The sequence below is a fragment of the Sciurus vulgaris genome (assembly GCF_902686455.1).
Source record: "Sciurus vulgaris genome assembly, chromosome: 5".
Lineage (NCBI taxonomy): Eukaryota > Metazoa > Chordata > Mammalia > Rodentia > Sciuridae > Sciurus > Sciurus vulgaris.
Window position 1 is genome coordinate 86,665,131 of NC_136465.1, and position 18,253 is coordinate 86,683,383.

Here is an 18,253-nt window from a genome sequence, read left to right on the forward strand (position 1 = left end):
AATGTTAAGGCATCATTAAACTAGGTTCAGATTAATACAATTCAGTCAACTCTAGATAGATATCTCCCATAATAAGCTGAAACAATACCTAGTGATCTAAGATGTAAAACATTTTACTACAGCCAATTTATAAACCTATAAAACATACAGGTATCATTCAACCTCTTTATTAATAGTGCATGCCTTGTATTAAATCAAAACCATTTTAAAGACCCCTCCCCTTTGGCATTCCCATCCTCAGCTGTTGCCCTCATTATGTGTTATCTCGTTGAAGCTCATCCAGAGTGAATGACAGCATCTTTTTTACTAGAACAGCACAGGCAATTCCAAGCCTAGTGGTACAGCTAAACTTTCTCTGAGATTTATGGACACATTTTCTACCCTCAACCTACAACATTCTCTGTGCTAACGTTGATGTATTTGTTTTTCTGTAGATAGGTATGTTATTTGCTCACTTTGGAAAAATGTAATTTATTACTTTTAAAGTTTTGCAATTTGCTTTACAAGTGAATTGTATTCACAGGGAAACATACTCAAACAATCTCATGTTTTAGACAATTTTGAATCTGTTTGGAGGATTCCTTTTTTCACTCTGTTTTTCTCCATCAGAAAAAAAAAAGAGTGAAACATTTTATATTGGCTTAGTTACTAAGGAGTTTAATGAATTATGTCTTCTGGTAATCTATTGTCAAGCAACAATTCTAAAATAATGATGATACATTACATGAACATATATCTGTCACTGGGACAGGATTCAGGCAGTGGGGTGTGGGATGTAGGGATAACTCATCTCTGATTCATCTGCTATCAGCTGAAGTGCCCAAAGATTGGAAACTGGAATCATCTACAGGTTTACTCAGCTCTCCAGTGGGTTGACCGATCACTAATTCCATGTAGTATCTCCAGCTGGGTACCTTTAGGGTAGCAAGATTCACACATGTTGACTCATGGCTTCCAAAGCAGAGTCCTAAGGGAGCAGAAAATGATGGACACTGTATCTCCTTTTCTAATCTGGCTTCATTAGTGATACACTTTACTTCCACTTCATTCCATTTGTCAAAAGAGAATCCATAAAATGGATCAATAATTAAGCCAGTGGCAAGAGTGGGAAGGTTGGAACAATATTTTGATTTGAAAAATTACCAAACAAAAAATGTGAAACTGTGTCTTAAAGCTGTCACATCATCAAAGGGAGAATGAACCCAATACTTTTAAATATCACACTGAAAAATAATCATAATTTCAGTTATTTCTCTTCTTCTCTTTTTGTTTCTCTGTTTGTTTTTGTGGTGCTGGGGTTGAACCAAGGGCCTTGTGCAGATAGGCTAATGCTCTCCATTGAGCTTTATCCCTAGCACTTCAAATACTTATTTCTAAAATCAGTCTGAAAAATACTCATTCTTGTTCTTATTATTGTTCTGTAGGCTCCTGATAATGAGGTGTGTCATTGCAGCTCATCTTGCTAAAAAAGTCAGAATATGATAAATAAAATTTCTAAATTCAAAAATAAAAGTATTATACATACATAACAGAGAAATTTTGTACTCTGAATCATCATATATAAAAATGCATGAAATAATCTATTAAATAATTTGAATACTATTTGAACATTAGAGTTCCTACATGTAACAGGGATAAAAACATTATTTTTTAAGGCAAAAAAATCCCCAAAGAATTTTTAACTGAAATAAAAGTGATCAAAGGAATGAAGACTGGATCTCTAAAAATGAGACTATCCAGAAGAACAAGAGCAAAACAACAAAAGAAATATAACTCCTTATACTAACTTAATGCATATATAGTATCAATATAGTATATATGTATGTGTAGGTACTTATACGGTGTCAATAGCAAAACAGAAAAGATTAATAAAATTCCTATTTATATTGCCAACCAAAAATATTCTTCTTGAATTTGCTAGGATGACTTTACACAATAGACATTTGTTTTTCATTTACATGGTAATGAATATCCCTAGTTCACAGGGAGTTTTCCTCACTTTCACTCAATACTTTAGTGCCAGCCAAGAGAGGACTGTTCCTCATTATGGTCCTACACAGAGATAACCATGACACACATCAGCAGAAGGAAATTATCCCAGTTGGCAGAATTTCAAGCAGTATATTTTGTCTTTCACCTTGCTTATTAGGAAAAGTACATGTAGTACACCAATTTCCAGGCGATGATTAATAGTTTTGCCACTTGGTCAGAGGTCTATAAGAGGTAAAACTGGATGATCAGTGATAAGGTCTGAGAAAAAGGCATATGGACACGTCACTCAGAAAGGACATAAAATACACACATATTTGTATATAATGCAATGCCCTTCAAAGAGCAACTACCAAGGATAGATCACTTAATCAGATGGAAAGGGTAGCATGGCCGGAAAATATCAACCTGTCTTTTTTTCTTGACTATTTCTGTGCTTATTCAACGTACACACAACAGTATTGACCATAGTGGTACAAATGAAAGCAATCCATAGGTCCGCAATACAGCCTTTCTTTCAAAATCGGTGAGTACATCACTTCTAAGTATGGAGCTAGTCAGTATCCGAAACAGAGTCGACCACAGTTACGGTATTGTTTGTTTGGGGACTGGGTGGGCAGATAATTGGGAGCAGATGAAATCCAGACATCCAGAATATGCTAGTCAAAGATTCTAGAATCTCCTTTGATATTGAGGAGCACAGTTCAATGGCAGCCTCCTCTGAGGGAACAACCACACTGCTCTTCTGTTTCCTCAGAGCCATAGAGCAGTCACCCCATTCTCACAGTTGTCTGTCCCCCTCCCCAATACATTTCTTATTTCCTAAGTAGAGAAAGTGCCCCTGAATTCTCACAGTACAAATAATCAAATGGTAGGTTTTGGATCCAATCTACAATAACAATTCTAACCAGTCCCCTCCATTTTTATGAACATTCAGAACTTGTGTTATAAACTTCCACAGGATTCTGTTTTTCCAATACATTTTCCTTCAGGGTAACATCAAGGTCAGATTGCCAAGGAACAGCAAAGCTATATAGAATAGCTCTAAGTGTCATTCCCAAAATGTTGAATTATGACTCATGGTGAGCCCATGTTAATGAATTTTCTTCTATAGCCTGACAGTCTGTGTTAATGCTTTTCTCAGTCCTGCCCACTAATTTTTATGCAAGATCTTCTTCAATCTTCCCCAGGTTCTCACTGGTATTTATTAAGCAAACGTATGTGTGGTGTTGCTTGTAGTCCCATTTTTAACATGTCTGGGACTAACTTTGATACTCAACGCTTGGCCAAAGTTTGGATTACAGCCTTAATTTGAGAGATGTCAAGTGTTGAAACTAAGCAAGGGCAGCAGCAGTGGTATTGTGGTCTAATGGTAGAACATTTTCTTTGGAAGGAGAAGGTAGTCAAAGAAATCTAATAAGACCCAAAGTCTAACGCAAAAACATTTCTTTCAGGTCAACAAAGCCTTCAGGGTTACTTATTCACCAACCAGTTTTTACTTGTTTTTCACTATAATATATGGGTTTGTAAATAAACAAAAATAAACTATTTTTTTAATCTAAAAGTTATCTTAGCTATAGTGAGAAATGTCCTTGTTAGGATGGCATACAAGAAAAGGTAGACTGTTTCTCCATCAGATCAATCATAAAATATTTATTTATGGGTAAAGATTTTAACATCTTAAGTCTTTAAGTTATATATTAATCTAAATACAGAAAAGGTCATGTAACTTACTACATAATTGTAAAGACATTTCAAAAGTAAATTCCTACTTCCTATTACATAGATGGGGAACTTTCACAAATTGATAAATCACACCTTATATTAACTCTTTGAAGATAATTGCTCATTTATTTCAAAGAACTAAATAAAATAAAGTTAAACCACAGACTATGGGATGGTAGCACAATAAAATTACATAAGCAGAGTTTACTTGGCAAGGCACCATAGATTGCAGTGAGTCCTATTTTGTGCAACAAATGAAAGGTTATGTGTGAAGCAACATGAACCAGCTACAACTAATCAAACTACACATTTGAAAATGCAGTTTGGTTCATGTTCTATAATTTCATATCACTAACAAATTTCTTTTTCAAAAATTGCAAACAGGTAGGTTTAATTATCGTGTGAATGTTTGGAATTGATATAATAAATCCCCTAGGATTATGTGGTTGCTAAACAGATTTTCTTCTCTTTCCAAATACGTTATTGATTAATTTGGCCATTGACTTTGATCCACTGGATCTTCTCTTTTCTTTGAGCTTGAAGTTTGTCAGAATGTCCTTGATAATTCTGATGAACATCATTTCTACCTCCAGAGACTGCTCTGCGGCAGACAGTTCACAGAATTGGCATCGGTTATCCAGTGCCAGCTTCTGTCCTTCTTCCCAGCCAACCTCGCGTACATGGCAGAGGTCTTGCTTATTGCCAACCAAAAGCACTGCTGGTTCCACAACTCTGAAATACAGACACGCAATTTTTGGCAAAATTGTTTCAATGACTCTTCTTTATAACAGAAAGTTTCATAGCCAAATAATTGCAAGTCAAAGAAGAAAAATTATTGTGTATGTACATTTATAGTGACGTGGCTATGGTGACACATACAATAGTTCACCACAAAATCATCTCCATGCATTAAAGTATTCACAAGTATTTCATACATACTAATCTTGTACCAAAACCAGTTAACTAATAAATTATTTTTAAATAATGGTAGCACATTTTTTAAAAGCTTCACATAATGGTCACATCCCACAGTTTTGCAAAAAAAAAAAAAAAAATTGGCATATAATCTTCAGTGGTTATGCAGTAAAATATGATGTCACCATTTACTTACAAAAATCATTTTATATAGAATGTAGTAAATAACACAAAAGCAACAATGTCCTTAAAGTTTAGGATCTGAAGTAACAAACTTATTATTGGATTCTGGATCTGATTACTAACTTGGTATTATATTGCTATCTTTCCCAATTTCTGTTTTTTTTACATATAAAAAAATAGTCCTCAGGGGCTGGGGAGATAGCTCAGTCGGTAGAGTGCTTGCCTTGCAAGCACAAGGCCCTGGGTTCGATCCCCAGCACCGCAAAAAAAAAAAAAAAAAAATAGTCCTCATCACAGAGACTTCTCATACAGATTAAATGAAATGATGTATATAAAAACACCTAGCACAGTTCCAGGCAATGAAAGATGCTTACTATTATTTTTTATATTTATTATTATTTACAAGAAGAGAATGAACAAATGTCTCTACTTCTACAGTTACTGGAATTGAACAGTTAATTTGGATGTTTTCTTAAACAAAAATATTACTCAGTACTCACAAGTTTTTTCTTTGTTAATATCCATTAAAACATGTTCTAGAAAAAAATTTAATCTCATATACCTTGCTTATGCTCTATTGACAATAAGTAACTTACAAATACAACTTTTCTATTTAAAAAATGCCCTTTGTTAAGATAAAATGTCTTCTGCAAATACGATAATTCTTCTTTGACATGGTGAAATAATGTAAGTGGAGAGTTTGGTGAAAAATTACAAAAACCACTAGCCTTAAAATGGCAAAAGGAAGAAATGGGTAAGTACGGACAGTCTCTAATTCTTTTTGACACTGAGGTTGGGTTCATTCATATGCCTATGGGCAGTGAGGAAAGATGCTCTGTATGTGGTGACCTTTTAGGGGCATTAATATCTTCTTTAGTCCAGTTCATGGAATGATTGTAAAGGGTAAATGAGGAACAGTAGGTGAAAGTATTTTGAAGGATGAACTACAAATATCAGAGGTAATTTTACAAGAATTCCATATTTTGCTCTTCTGGCTTTTCTTAAGATCAAGAACTGGAAATACTCCAGAAATTATTTAGTCAATAAATTGACAAGATTGCTGTAAAATGTCAAAATAGGTTTTTATATATTAAGTATGATTTTAAGTGTTCTTGAGTGATTACCTTGCTTTGAAAGGGTATAAAAAGAATTTTATTTTTACACACTACCTATGTATAGTGTCCAAATATAAGAAAATACATGCTTCAATTCTAAAAAATCAGTAATGTTATAGGAAATCAGGGCTATCAGGCACCTTAGTAAAATCACAACCTCTGTTCCTACTACGCTGTCATCAACTGTAAGATCAGATAAATGAGCTCTCCAGATTGAAGTGGTTTACCTAAGGTAAATCAAATGGTAGGAAGAATGCACATGAACTGGCTTCAGGGATGTGCATGCCCTTCATCAATTACTGGCCCATGGTTTCCTTGCTAGTGAGCAGTTTAAATAGATCTATTACACACTTTTATCAATTTGCAGTAATAATACTGTACTTTTTATACTTAACATTTTAGAACATTATTTTGGACTGTAAGGGCAAAACTGGTTAAGAGCACAAAGATTACTCACATTCACATGTTAAATGAAAATACCTCAAATGAGAAAGGCTAAAATTTACAATAAAAAGTAGAAAGAACTAAAATAGGATGTTCAGATGCTTAGGCTTATATCCACCAACACAACAGTTCTTTAAGGACCAGTTATCTGTTCCTTCATAGTTCTGTGTGTCAGGACAATTAACAATGGAGAATTGTTAACCAGCTCTTTATTTTAGAAGGTGAAATGAAGAAAACCGTATTCTCATGTTTAGAATTTGCAAATGGTTTGATTATTCATTCTATTTTGCTGTGAAAGAGTGAACAACCCAATAACCAGGAATTGGATTTCACAGAATGCCAAATGTAATAAATCTGGATTTATTTAGTACCCTTAACATTTTTTGTGAAAATGAAAAGGAAAGGTTGAAAAGCGAACTCTCTTGTGTACAGAGGACCATTATTTTGCAAGTGAGTGTCATGTTAACAATAGAAGCTGTCTTGTAAAATGGCCATTTACTCAGGGCAAGTAACTGTTTATGTCAGCCAGGATATAAAGCATTCTCATCTTATTCCTTTTACTACATGTGTAACTCCTGTGGAATGGGAAGGTGAATTGTTCAGGGTTGTTAAATTTTGTAATTGGAAGGCTGTATTAAATTCTTCCTAATGATGCTTACAGCCATATGATGATTTACTCAAAAGAAAGAAGAAGGAAATGAAATACCATACCTTTTACAATGACTAGCTTGTGGCTCCCGAATTCTGTAGATAAGTGCTTTTGCAAAAGCAAATGAAGATCTGTCACTGATGTCATACACAATAACAAACCCATCTGCCCAGTGAAGTTCACTTGTGAGGGAGAATTTTGCTTTCTGCAACTGAAAGTAAAGCAAACACATTGAAAGTGTTGAGATGGAACACTGGTACTTTATACTCCAGTTAATTGATGGAGACCCATTTCACCTGGAAGAGACTTCAATAAAGCCCCAAACTGATATTTTCTAAAATGCACTTTCTTTGCTTTCTTTGTTTATTTCTTTCTTATCATTCTCTTTCTTTGATTAAAAGTGATTGAAATTTAAAATATAAATAAGACTTTATAATGAAGATATAGCTATCTCATTTTATAATTATTCAATAAGAAAATATGCTACTTTTTCTGAAAAATTGATATTTTTATATGCTTTTTAAATTAATACCCACACATTTTTTTGAAAAGATATTTTTCATTTGGATTTGTAAGTGGAGCATCTTGATTTGGGGTTAGTAAATTTAAATTCCTAAAAACAAAATACTGGCAAACTTTAGTTAAAAATATTTAAGGCAATTTTTACTTACCTAAAAAAATATGGAGTTGTTTTGAAAGCACAGACAACTGAAAGTTTCTTCTCTCTCAACACTTTATTTACTCTTTTTCTCACTTATATAATCCTATTTTAACTATTTAGTATTTTGAATGGTCATAGAGGTCTACACTCAAAATGTCTTACTTATGCTCATTTAAACCAGGTTAGTTACAAATACAACTCAGTGGAAATACTAACTGAACTGACAAACTGTGAAACTGACAGTTGCAATATGACCTGACAGAAATATGTTATGAATGCAACGTAACCTTTCTATTTTAAAGATATCTGTGATATGATAATTTTTGACATAAATTTTTAGAAAAGCCAGAAAATGGAATTTATAACAGAGAAAGTATTCTCTTAACATTTTTAATAATTAAAACTGAGAAGAAACTTCATATTAACACTGACAATGTTTCATGTACCCTGATTGAAACTTGAAGTCATAATTAAAACAAGGAGAACAAATAGGGTTTTGTTTTACTTACTTGAGAACAAGGGTCATATATTTCCAGATTCAGTTGCTTCCCTTCCAAACACAAATGCTTATTATAGATAGACTCTGCAAAAAAATGTATAGGCATTGTTGGAATGGAAAAGCTCCAGAATAAAAAGTCCGCTCTCCTGATCATAGTCTGTCAAACTCAACCAGTTATATTTTAGGGGAGCAGTGTAGTAGCTTTTATTCATTGCTAGTGACCCAAACCATGCACATGCTGTATTTACTCAGGTACATTTCTTACGTGTGAATTTCACCCTATGTCTGTTTACCTACCTGCCTTACTGTGGATGAAATATTGTGTTTCTACTATGGACACTCTATGTACTCAGATAGTCATGACTTCCTTTCACCTGCTTAAAAACCCAGCTTCAGTAACTCTCTCTTCCTGTATCACGACATTTTTCCTATTATTTCATTATCAACATCTTATAGATATGCTTAATTTTTTCTAACTTAAATGTTTCAAAAATCAATGGTCAGTTTGTATCTTCATCTGATTTGCTCTACTAGCATCAGTAATATAGTTGGTCACTCCTACCTCCCTAAAATATTGTCTTCACATGACCTCAATTACACATACTCTCCTGTTTTATTTATTCCCTGTTACTCCATCTTAAACTTTTGATTTTCCTCCCAACTCCAAACTTAGTTCCAGTTCATGGAACTCTTCTCTACCCGGCTTTGCTAATCTCATCCAATTACATGGTTGTACATGCCAACTAATTAAACAGAATTAATTAACCTAGCCTATATCTGTAACCCAGACTTTTCTGAACTCTAGAACTTCCCTGAACTACTTGCTATTGGACATATCCATTTATATGTCTGGTAGACATCTCAACCTTAACACACTTAAACTGAACCTCTGATATTTCTGCAAAGACTGCATCTTCCAGATTTCCATTTTATTAATTGTTATATCCATAAACTGAACTTTTCAGAAAAAAACTTTAAGATCTTCCATGATTCTTTCTCTTGTGCCCATGTCCATTCTGTTAAAAATTCATTTTTATTCTACCTTCAAAATATATTTTTAATTTTCTGCATTTCACTACCTCCACTGTTAATACTCCAGTCTAAGTCACCATTATCTCTTATCTAGATCATTACAAAATATCCTAATTTATTTATTTTCTTCCAGTCCCTAACCCCTGCCTGTCCCTAGTTGATTCTCAATGCAAAACCAAAAGTGAACCTTTTAGTAGGATCAGATACTTAGGTAATCAAATTGCTTTGATCATTTCCCATCTCACATGGGTTAAACCAAAACTTTTATAAGGCCTAAGAGTGTTCCTCATTATCTAAACCCCCATTACCTCTGTGACTTCAGAAGCTCTTTTGTTATTATATTCTCTCCACTCCATCTGCACTAAGCTTCATGCCATTCTTCAGATTTTTTCAGAAATGTTCTTCCTCAGAACTTTGTTAATTATTCTTTCTTCTGATTGCAATATAATCCCCCAGAAATCTTCATGGCTCTATCTTCACTGTGTTTCTGTTTCAGTATCATTTTCCCAGGAAGATCTGTGATGATCTTCGTATTTTAAATAGCTATGACAATATTAGTGCCTCTCTCTTTTTTTAATTTTTTGATAGCATTTGTCATCATAACATAATTTATTTCTAATTGTTTCTTTTACCAGGATTAACAGACCCTTCTGTCAGAATTATAAGCTCCATGAGGGAGTATCTATTTGTCATTTTTATTCACTGTTGTAACCTGTCTACCTGGAAGAGTACATGGGACATGGTAGGTGCTCAATGAATAATAATTTGATGAATTAATCTATTTCCATGACCATTTTTATAAAAGAACTACTTCTCTACAAAATAATATAATACTAACACAAAATCATGATCCATGCTGGCAAATATTCTGTAACACATAATAGAAAGCTATAGCAGATATCTGGGGAGTTAATGTCTCCCCAAAGAATTAAAGCTGACTTTTTAAATCCTTCCAGGTTAAATTAAACAAAATTTATTATAGTTCCATTAAATCTTAAATTGTTTTCAGAGTTTATTCTAAGCTTCATAGATTTACTATTGACTATAAACCATAAAATCTCCTTCTAGACATTTTAAAACTCCAATCTCAAATCTCAAAAACTGCTGACAAGAGTAGTCAAATCTTGGTTAAAAAAATATTATTTTTCTCCCTTCTGGCCTTCATTTATAGGATGGAGTTGTTCTTGCTAGCTTGTTCCCATAGAGTGGGTGACCTTTGGGTCACTTGCTTATCTTTTCAAAATGTCTCCAGGTCTTGTATTTTTCATTGAGATGTAACAGAAATGTGTAAACATTTCATTTGTTTATATAACTAGATTATACAAAGCATTAAGGTGAAGGTCTCCGTTATTGTGCTATTGTTATTTGCATATTTTATTATTTTATTTATGTTTAGATTCATTTTTAGGTCTGAAGCCTTTTCTCATGTGTGAGTCCTACCTTGTGGGCTGCTGACCTTTGTGGGTGAGGTTGTTGCCCCCAGAAATAAAACACTGGAAATTTCTCTTTTTATATACTTCTTCTTTTTATAATCAGTTTTCAAGCACTTGCCCTAAAATGTTCACAATGTCATATGGACTGAAATACTGTGTTGAATACATGTGCACAACACAGTATTTCAAAGTTATTTTGTGAAATACTCAAACAGTGCCACCTCAGGAATAAAAGTTGAACATTTATTTCTGTTTCTTGTAGAATTACACACTTGCAATCTTTAACTATTCTTACTCTAAATAAACAATACTGAATGAAAAAAAAAACATTGCCCTTTCTCCTATATCTCATATTTACTACAATTGTTACTGTTATTAAAATTAAAAAAAATTATTTCCATACCTTTGATCAAATAAGATATTAACACCATTATATTGATACATTGCTGGCTGGGCAAAAATTACTTAATTGGGATAAAATTACTCACTTTTTGTGCTATGATATACCCCATGCCATGTGTCATGCTAATTATGATAAAAATTCACAAAATTAGAATTAGTGCAAGGATCCTAAGAGTATACTAAGATGCCCTGATATCTCTGCTTTAGAATTTTTCTGAAATTTATAAATAATGTAGAAAATAATATGATCTTTAATCAGGGCATAATTTTCTTATTATTTATACATGACTTTTAAATAACAAAAAAGCCTTATTTTGTAGTTGCTTGTATTAGCTTCAATTTGCTTTTATCTTTTAATAGATGTTGATTTAATTATCAAGTATTCCATATTTTACAACAAATATTTATACAGTATTTGGTAAGAGTATCCCAAATTTAATGTTTTGTCTACTTATGGACTTTGAAATGAATGATGCTAATTCATCATAAAATAGGGTGAATTTTATCATTAAAAAAAACATTCAATTCAAGTACCTATTTTGGTATTTCTTACAAAAATCTGTAAATCAGTAAGTTGATTAATAAATATAATAGTGGCAGATTCTACCAAAATGCTTCTCTAGTTGGGGAATATTTATGATGTTGAAATTTTAAGATAAGAAAAGTCTTCAGTAATGACTTACCAAAATTAGAAGCATATTCTCCAATGAATCGCTTAGTAAGAAATCTTACTGTAAGGGCTACAAAATAAATAAATAAATAAATAAAGCAAGCTAGGTTTAAGGATTGCTACATTTTAGGATACAGATAATTTAAATACATACTAAAATTTTATCTTTGACCTCAAGAATTGCCATGCATTAATGTAATGAAGAACTTAAAATTGTACTAAATTCTGGTCTAAATGGGTCACCAATATTTGCATGGTACAAACCTAACAAGTAAATAGAAAAATAAGATCTTAGAGCACTATATATTTAAAATACTATAGTTAATTCATGAATAAAACACATAAGGCAACCTATGTTTTATAATATAAACACATTTCTCATTACATTTGAAATGTAGACTATTGCATTCTTTATTTTCTCTATCAAATTAAGTCTGGCTCCAAGATACTGTATGTAAGAGTAAATACATCACAATGACCCCACTTTTAGGTATAATGACAAACAGAAAAACAAAATAAAAGGCTTTTAAAAATAGTGACATTATCAAGCATTTGCTGTTATTTATGGATATAGGGATTTTTCAATCCTGGAAATAGCAAAAGGATCTGTGGTATCTGTTTATCACATCTCAGCTTCTGAGTCTGGCCACTTTATTAGGCTCATGTGGATCTGTTGGTGACGTTCTCATTGCCATTCAAACACAGACAAAACCAAAGCAAAGCAAAATGAAATTGAACCAGGGCTTACAAAAAATAAGGCACATGTAGCTTAGTTCAGGTTCTCCACAAGGCCATTTCCCTCCCAAGTTCTTTTACATCAACAAGGCTGCATTTTAAACACAAACCATGTGTCTCTATGCATCTCTGTTCATCCTTAGTCTCAGAGAAGAAGGGTTTCTTCAAAGCCACTGCTTAACCACAGGTGGGTGTAGGGCAGGTATACTAGAGTTAGATGTAAGTGGGATGGTGATGGAGAAACTAATTAATAGTTCAAACATTTATCTTGCTACTTATGACTACATATTTTATAAATATAAAATTACTTGTCTATAACATTAAAAACTCCTGCAGACAATAATTTGCTTATCATCCCACAGATTAAATAAGTTATTATTTATCTAGTTATTAATAAAAGGTTCTGATTGAACACGTCAATGTTTCTCATTTTGCACTCTACCTCATACCACAGAAGACATCCCCACTCACCAGACTTGCCTGTGCCTTCACCACCCAAGACAGAAAGCTTAATTTCATTCATCTTGCCTTTCTACTCTTTCTGATCAGTCTAGTCTTCTGAAACTATGCTGACTTGAGTCAAGCATTCTTTCTTTTTATTGCTGCTCTCATTTTTCTAAGAACAACTCCACCCCATATTCCTATCATCTAATTATAACTTTAAAAATGCTTTTCTCCAGTAGTTTTCAACATATTCCATTTTTTTTAAAAAGTTGGAGTTACTATTTAGAGACTAAGTTTTATTATAGCAATAGTTATGCATTTTTAGCAGAAGCTTTGCTCCAAACCCTCCATTATGTGAACATGGAATCTACATTCTCCTAGGACCCAGAAAAATTATCTTTCATTTGGAAAGTTTTTAAAGGATAGACAAACATCCTATAAACTTCTATTGATTGGATCAGTTTTATTTGTTTCATTATTAAATCTTCTAGCCTTTCTCCTGTGACAGACAAGGGGAAATGAGTTAACTCAGTCACTGAAAGAAATGAGAGTAGGAAAAGGATAACTCCAGGTTTTCTCAGTCTATTTTTGATAGCAATGTGAATGAATACCTGGGCCACATTTTTTTTTTATTATATAATATATTCTAGGAGAAAATGGATGCCACAATGTTTTGGCTTTCCAATGTCTTCTTTAGTGAGTAATTTCTCTTTATAAAACATGTTATGACAATAGATAACAGTAAGATTCCTAGAAAAGAATAAAACAATTTCATGTTATTTGAAAAGCAATAATAGAAACTGTCATATTTCCTTCTAGATTACTTCGGAATTAGGGGGAAAAAAGGAAAAAATGAAAGAAACGTTGGAGGAGGAACTCTGGCATAATTCAGTCCTGCTATGCAGTAAAGAGGTATATTTAACATGAAACATAAAGACTCTTTCATACCTCTTTTTGTTAATTTTCTATACTATTCAGTATCCATTGCTTTCTTCCTGTTATTCTTCACCATTATATATTTAGAAATGCTGCAACAAATAGAATTCAGCCTGTACTAATATTAAGGGTCAGACAAAGGAATGCTATTTGTAAGCCAGTTTGAAGGCAGGAATATTTATATAGTATTTTAAATGAATTTATGTTATATTTCTAAATTGCCACTATTATTTAAACACATGATTTAAAGATCATTGGTTAAGTAGTGAAGTTTCTACCATGATGCAGATTAGAGCCTACTAAGAGAAATATGAAATTAATTAGAATTACAATCAATAATGTTTCTAAATAAAATAGGACTTTATTAAGGACTGGGGAAAGCAATGAAGCAGATAGAAAAGTCTTCGAAAAGCTTGTAAACTTGAAACATGAGCAGAACCCACAGAAAGAGAGATGAGAAAAAGTAATCAGAAATTGAAGAGGTGTGTTTATTCCAAAAAAAGAAACATACCTTGTAAAAAAACAGCAAGTGAAGATTTGACAATTTGTGAACTCAACAGAGTAGTAGTTGAAACAACTTTGATTTTTCCTTTTAGTACAAATATTTAAAAGTTAAAAATAAACTATTCTCTTGATTTAACTTGCAAACCCGTATTTGAAATAATATGATTTTTTATTACTAAGGAAATCTAGCTGAGTTAATACACTATGGAATTGAACTATTTTTCTATTTAGAGAAATACTATTCTTAAGAACTTCTGACCAGTGTTTTTAGGAAGTTGCATGCATTCACTGAGAAAATGGAAAGACTTAGCTTCATTACATACCTGATATTAAAAGCAATATGTGATTTTCCATCAAGAGACAAGCATTCTATCATCTGATCTTCTTCCTCTGTACCTCCATTCAGATTGAAAAAACAGCCCTAATAAGAAAGAACATATTGTTGGAATGGAGTGAAACTATAAATCTGAATAGGGAGAACAAAATAATGTAGACACAATTTAAAGAACCAAAAGTGCCAAAAAAAAAAAAAAAAAAAAAAAAGAAAGAAAGAAAAGAAAAGAAAAAGAGAAAAGAAAGAAAGAAAGAAGAAAAAGAAAACTGGTGGGGGAGTGATATGGAGACTCAGATAAAGAATGCTAACAAATTAATCAGTATTCCAATAGTCACATTATGCTACTTAAAATGTTTTCACATTACCCTAAAGACACATGCATTCACAACCAAACTAAAGTCATTTTTCCCTTTCATTTAACTTATTAAATGACCCAAACTCATTAAGAGTTCTATTATGCTTCTGGTACTATTCTAGGTCCCGCACATCAGTCAACAGACAAGAAAAGTATTCACAGAGTTTACAATTCAGTCACGAGGAGACAGGAAATAACAGTAAAAAATGAGCCACTAGCAACCTATCAAGGTTTCATGAATGCCATAATTTTATCTGTTTGTTTTTATTTCTCTAAGGCCAATTTAGTCAATTCTTCTCCTCTGTTAACTTCATTTTCTATTATTTTCTAATAATCTCCACCAAAGATTGAGATTCAGAAGAGTGGAGTCACATACCCAAATCTCCAAGGCACATAGAATATCTGTTTCATAAACTGTTACAGAACCTCAAAAGGATGAAATGCTTCCCAACTCATTCACAATATCTATCAAAGCATTAACCAGACATGAATAGTATACACAGAGAAGAATGAAATACATGGGACATGTATATACATGCCATTTATGAATATGGATTCCCAGATCCTAAATATATTAGCAAATCAAAACCAGAGATGTATTAAAATAATCAAGCATTGTGAGCTAATAGGACATGCTTCCAGAATTTCAAGTTGGTTTCACAGCATATTAGTAAAATATTCCAATTCCACTGACAAGATCAAGAAGAAAATCTATATACATAACATATTCACAAAAGCATTTCATGAAATAAAACTACTTTTAAAAAGGAAAAAAAACTGTAATCTAAAAGCAGATTTCTTAACTGGATTAAGGGTATAATTTTCAAAATTCACAACATATCTCTATAGAATCATTAGAGTGGTGAGAGATAATGGTGATGATTCTATAGAAAGGATGAGAAAATGCTCACTTTTATTTTATAGCATAAAATTATCAGTCCTTCTTAACACAAAGAAGGTGAGAATAGCTCCTAGAGATAAAGGAGACACAGTGTTCACTGTCTATGGAGGGAGTTGTTTTCTTTAATTATATTACCTGCATTATGAGCATAGAGAATAACATTCCTTAAAGTAGCAAGATAAAATATAAACATAAAAGCAGTAGTACCAAAATGACAACAACACAACAAGTTTTAACACTTGGAAGTAAGGAAGGAAATTCAAAAAGAAAACGTAAGGATGGAAGAAAGAAGGAGAGAATGAAGGGAATGCAGCAAAGACTAAAACTAAAAAGGAAAGTATATGGAAGAATTCTTTATGGAAGAATTTATGGAAGAATTCTTTAGGACTTACTGAAGATTATAATAGAGAAATTTGACTAGAAATACGTAAGTTGTAATTAGTACCAAATTAATCTGAAAGTCAAATGTAATGCCAATTAAAATCCCAACAAAGATAATTCAGGTGAATGTGGAACACCTACTTTACAAAAGAAAACATACAAAAATAACTGAGAAGCTTGTAGAAAAAAGTAACAGGGTAAAGCAGTAACTAAATAAAATATCTTTTAGAATGAAATCATACCTTAAACTTCCAATAATTAAATATTATTTTGTTAGAACTACATTAGCATATTCATTAAAGAATAAATTTTTAATATAAGAAATGAGTTTAGAGGAAACATTTTATTATGAATATAAAGTTTTAAATATGTACTATCTTTAAATTGTATTGATGTCATTAGAAGTAATTAGAAAATTATGTTATGTCTATACATCCTACCATACAGAAAAGTAAATTAGAAATAGTGAAACTCTTATCATGTAAATTAAATTTTAAAAAGTTTGACTGGACACCTATACGAGTATCTTTCAAGTAAACTTGAGGAGGGGAAAGTCTTTCTAAGTAAAAAACAAATCCAAAGCATAAAGAAAGATACTGACAGAAAAGAAAAATTCAAGAATATTCCATGATTGAACTTCAGTGTTGGCTATGTTAGTCCCATGGGAATATTTATCAAGGGGTGTGTATTTCTCTATTTATTCACAACAAAACAAAAAACTATATACAAATGGATCATTTTTATCAGAATTAAGGTATTCATTTCACCTCTAATCCACTATTAGAGGAAATAAAGCTCTAATAGAAAAATATTTTGGATAGACTTACCTCTAGAAATTTTATGTGAAATATGAGAATTCATAGTGAGTAGTAATAATACTTTCAGAGAAGAAAATGGTGTTCTAATTTCGTAAAACAAGTTTTTAAGCCACTAACATTTTAAACTACATTGTGAGCATTCAGGCATTTGCATGGTATATTGGAATTAGGTAAGGAATCTACAGGGAAACTTTTAGAGGAATAAAGAAATTTTGATTATTAAACTGTATCTCTCTTCTGATTTCAAGGTCCTTTAAGCAATGTCATAGCATAAACAGCAGTGAAAACATTATCAGTTAGAGATAAGAAGCAATTTCTCCACAATCACATATCCTACTGAATCTTTTCCAAAGAAATTATTCAAACCTAAAAATGTATCTCTCCAAATGATGAAGATATTATAATACTAGAATACAAAGACAGCTATTAGACTACAAGCCAATTTTTTTTGGCTAAAATAAATACATAATAGAATTAATAATTGCTTAGTTTGATTTCTATATTAAAGTTAACTTTTACATACATCATCAGATTCCTCAAATATGCTTCCTTTTGTATATGTGATTATTTGTATTTGAACAAGTAGGTGAAACAGATTACTACCTAATGAAAATATGTCCCACTTTATTTAGTCTGGGAAAATAATTTTTAGGCTTGATACCCATTCATCATAACAATTTTGGCTTACAGAAAGTCTTTGCTTAGAGAAGATGGCAGATTCAAGGAACAGCACACTTCCCAGAAGTTCCTTAGCAGTAGACTTACAAAGTGAGAAGACTGCTCCTCAGTAGGTGAGTGATTAAGAGAACTCATTGACACTTAATACTGGAATGTAAAAGAAACCATTGATACACAGAAAGTTTATAAAAAGAAATAGTGTGTTTGAGATGTTTCCGTTTGGTCACCATCTTGGCAGTAGCATGGTTGCCAAGGAGAGGGAGTGGTGGAGGAACAGAAGACTGTGCAGTAGGTTGATAAATAAATTTAAAAATAAAGAAAAATGTAGCTCGAGTTAACCTGTGGATTAAAGAGGAAGATGGATTTTAATGGACAGAGTCAATGAGCAAAGAGGTTCAGTGAAAATCAACCCAAAATAGCTTACCCCAGCAGCTACTTGGTAGGATCTGG

At 32.3% G+C, this 18,253-nt stretch overlaps 1 protein-coding gene across 2 annotated transcripts; it reads right to left on the minus strand.

Annotated features, from left to right (window-relative positions):
- Nucleotides 1-3,622: 3,622 nt before the first annotated feature.
- RERGL (RERG like) lies at nucleotides 3,623-13,028 on the minus strand. Of its 2 annotated transcripts, none has more exons than XM_079141713.1 (5): nucleotides 12,924-13,028; nucleotides 11,731-11,787; nucleotides 8,191-8,264; nucleotides 7,083-7,231; nucleotides 3,623-4,446 (listed from the first exon to the last, which is right to left on the minus strand). In XM_079141713.1, exons 1-5 carry the CDS (start codon nucleotides 12,973-12,975, stop codon nucleotides 4,164-4,166), a joined length of 615 nt encoding a protein of 204 aa, XP_078997839.1. In that variant the 5' UTR covers nucleotides 12,976-13,028; the 3' UTR covers nucleotides 3,623-4,163. The 2 variants fall into 2 exon arrangements, with proteins under 2 accessions (XP_078997839.1, XP_078997840.1); XM_079141714.1 differs by having other exon boundaries at nucleotides 12,933-13,011.
- Nucleotides 13,029-18,253: the final 5,225 nt, after the last annotated feature.

Bases quoted from the DNA above. Each gene is read 5' to 3' on its own strand.
- RERGL (XM_079141713.1), bottom strand. From the start codon at position 12,975: ATGAATGAAATTAAGCTTTCTGTCTTGGGTGGTGAAGGCACAGGCAAG. The intron at 11,788-12,923 runs GTGAGTGGGGAT...TTTATTTTGTAG, and splicing joins TGAAGGCACAGGCAAGTCTG to CCCTTACAGTAAGATTTCTT. The intron at 7,232-8,190 runs GTAAGTAAAACA...CTTTACTTTCAG, and splicing joins TATATGACCCTTGTTCTCAA to TTGCAGAAAGCAAAATTCTC.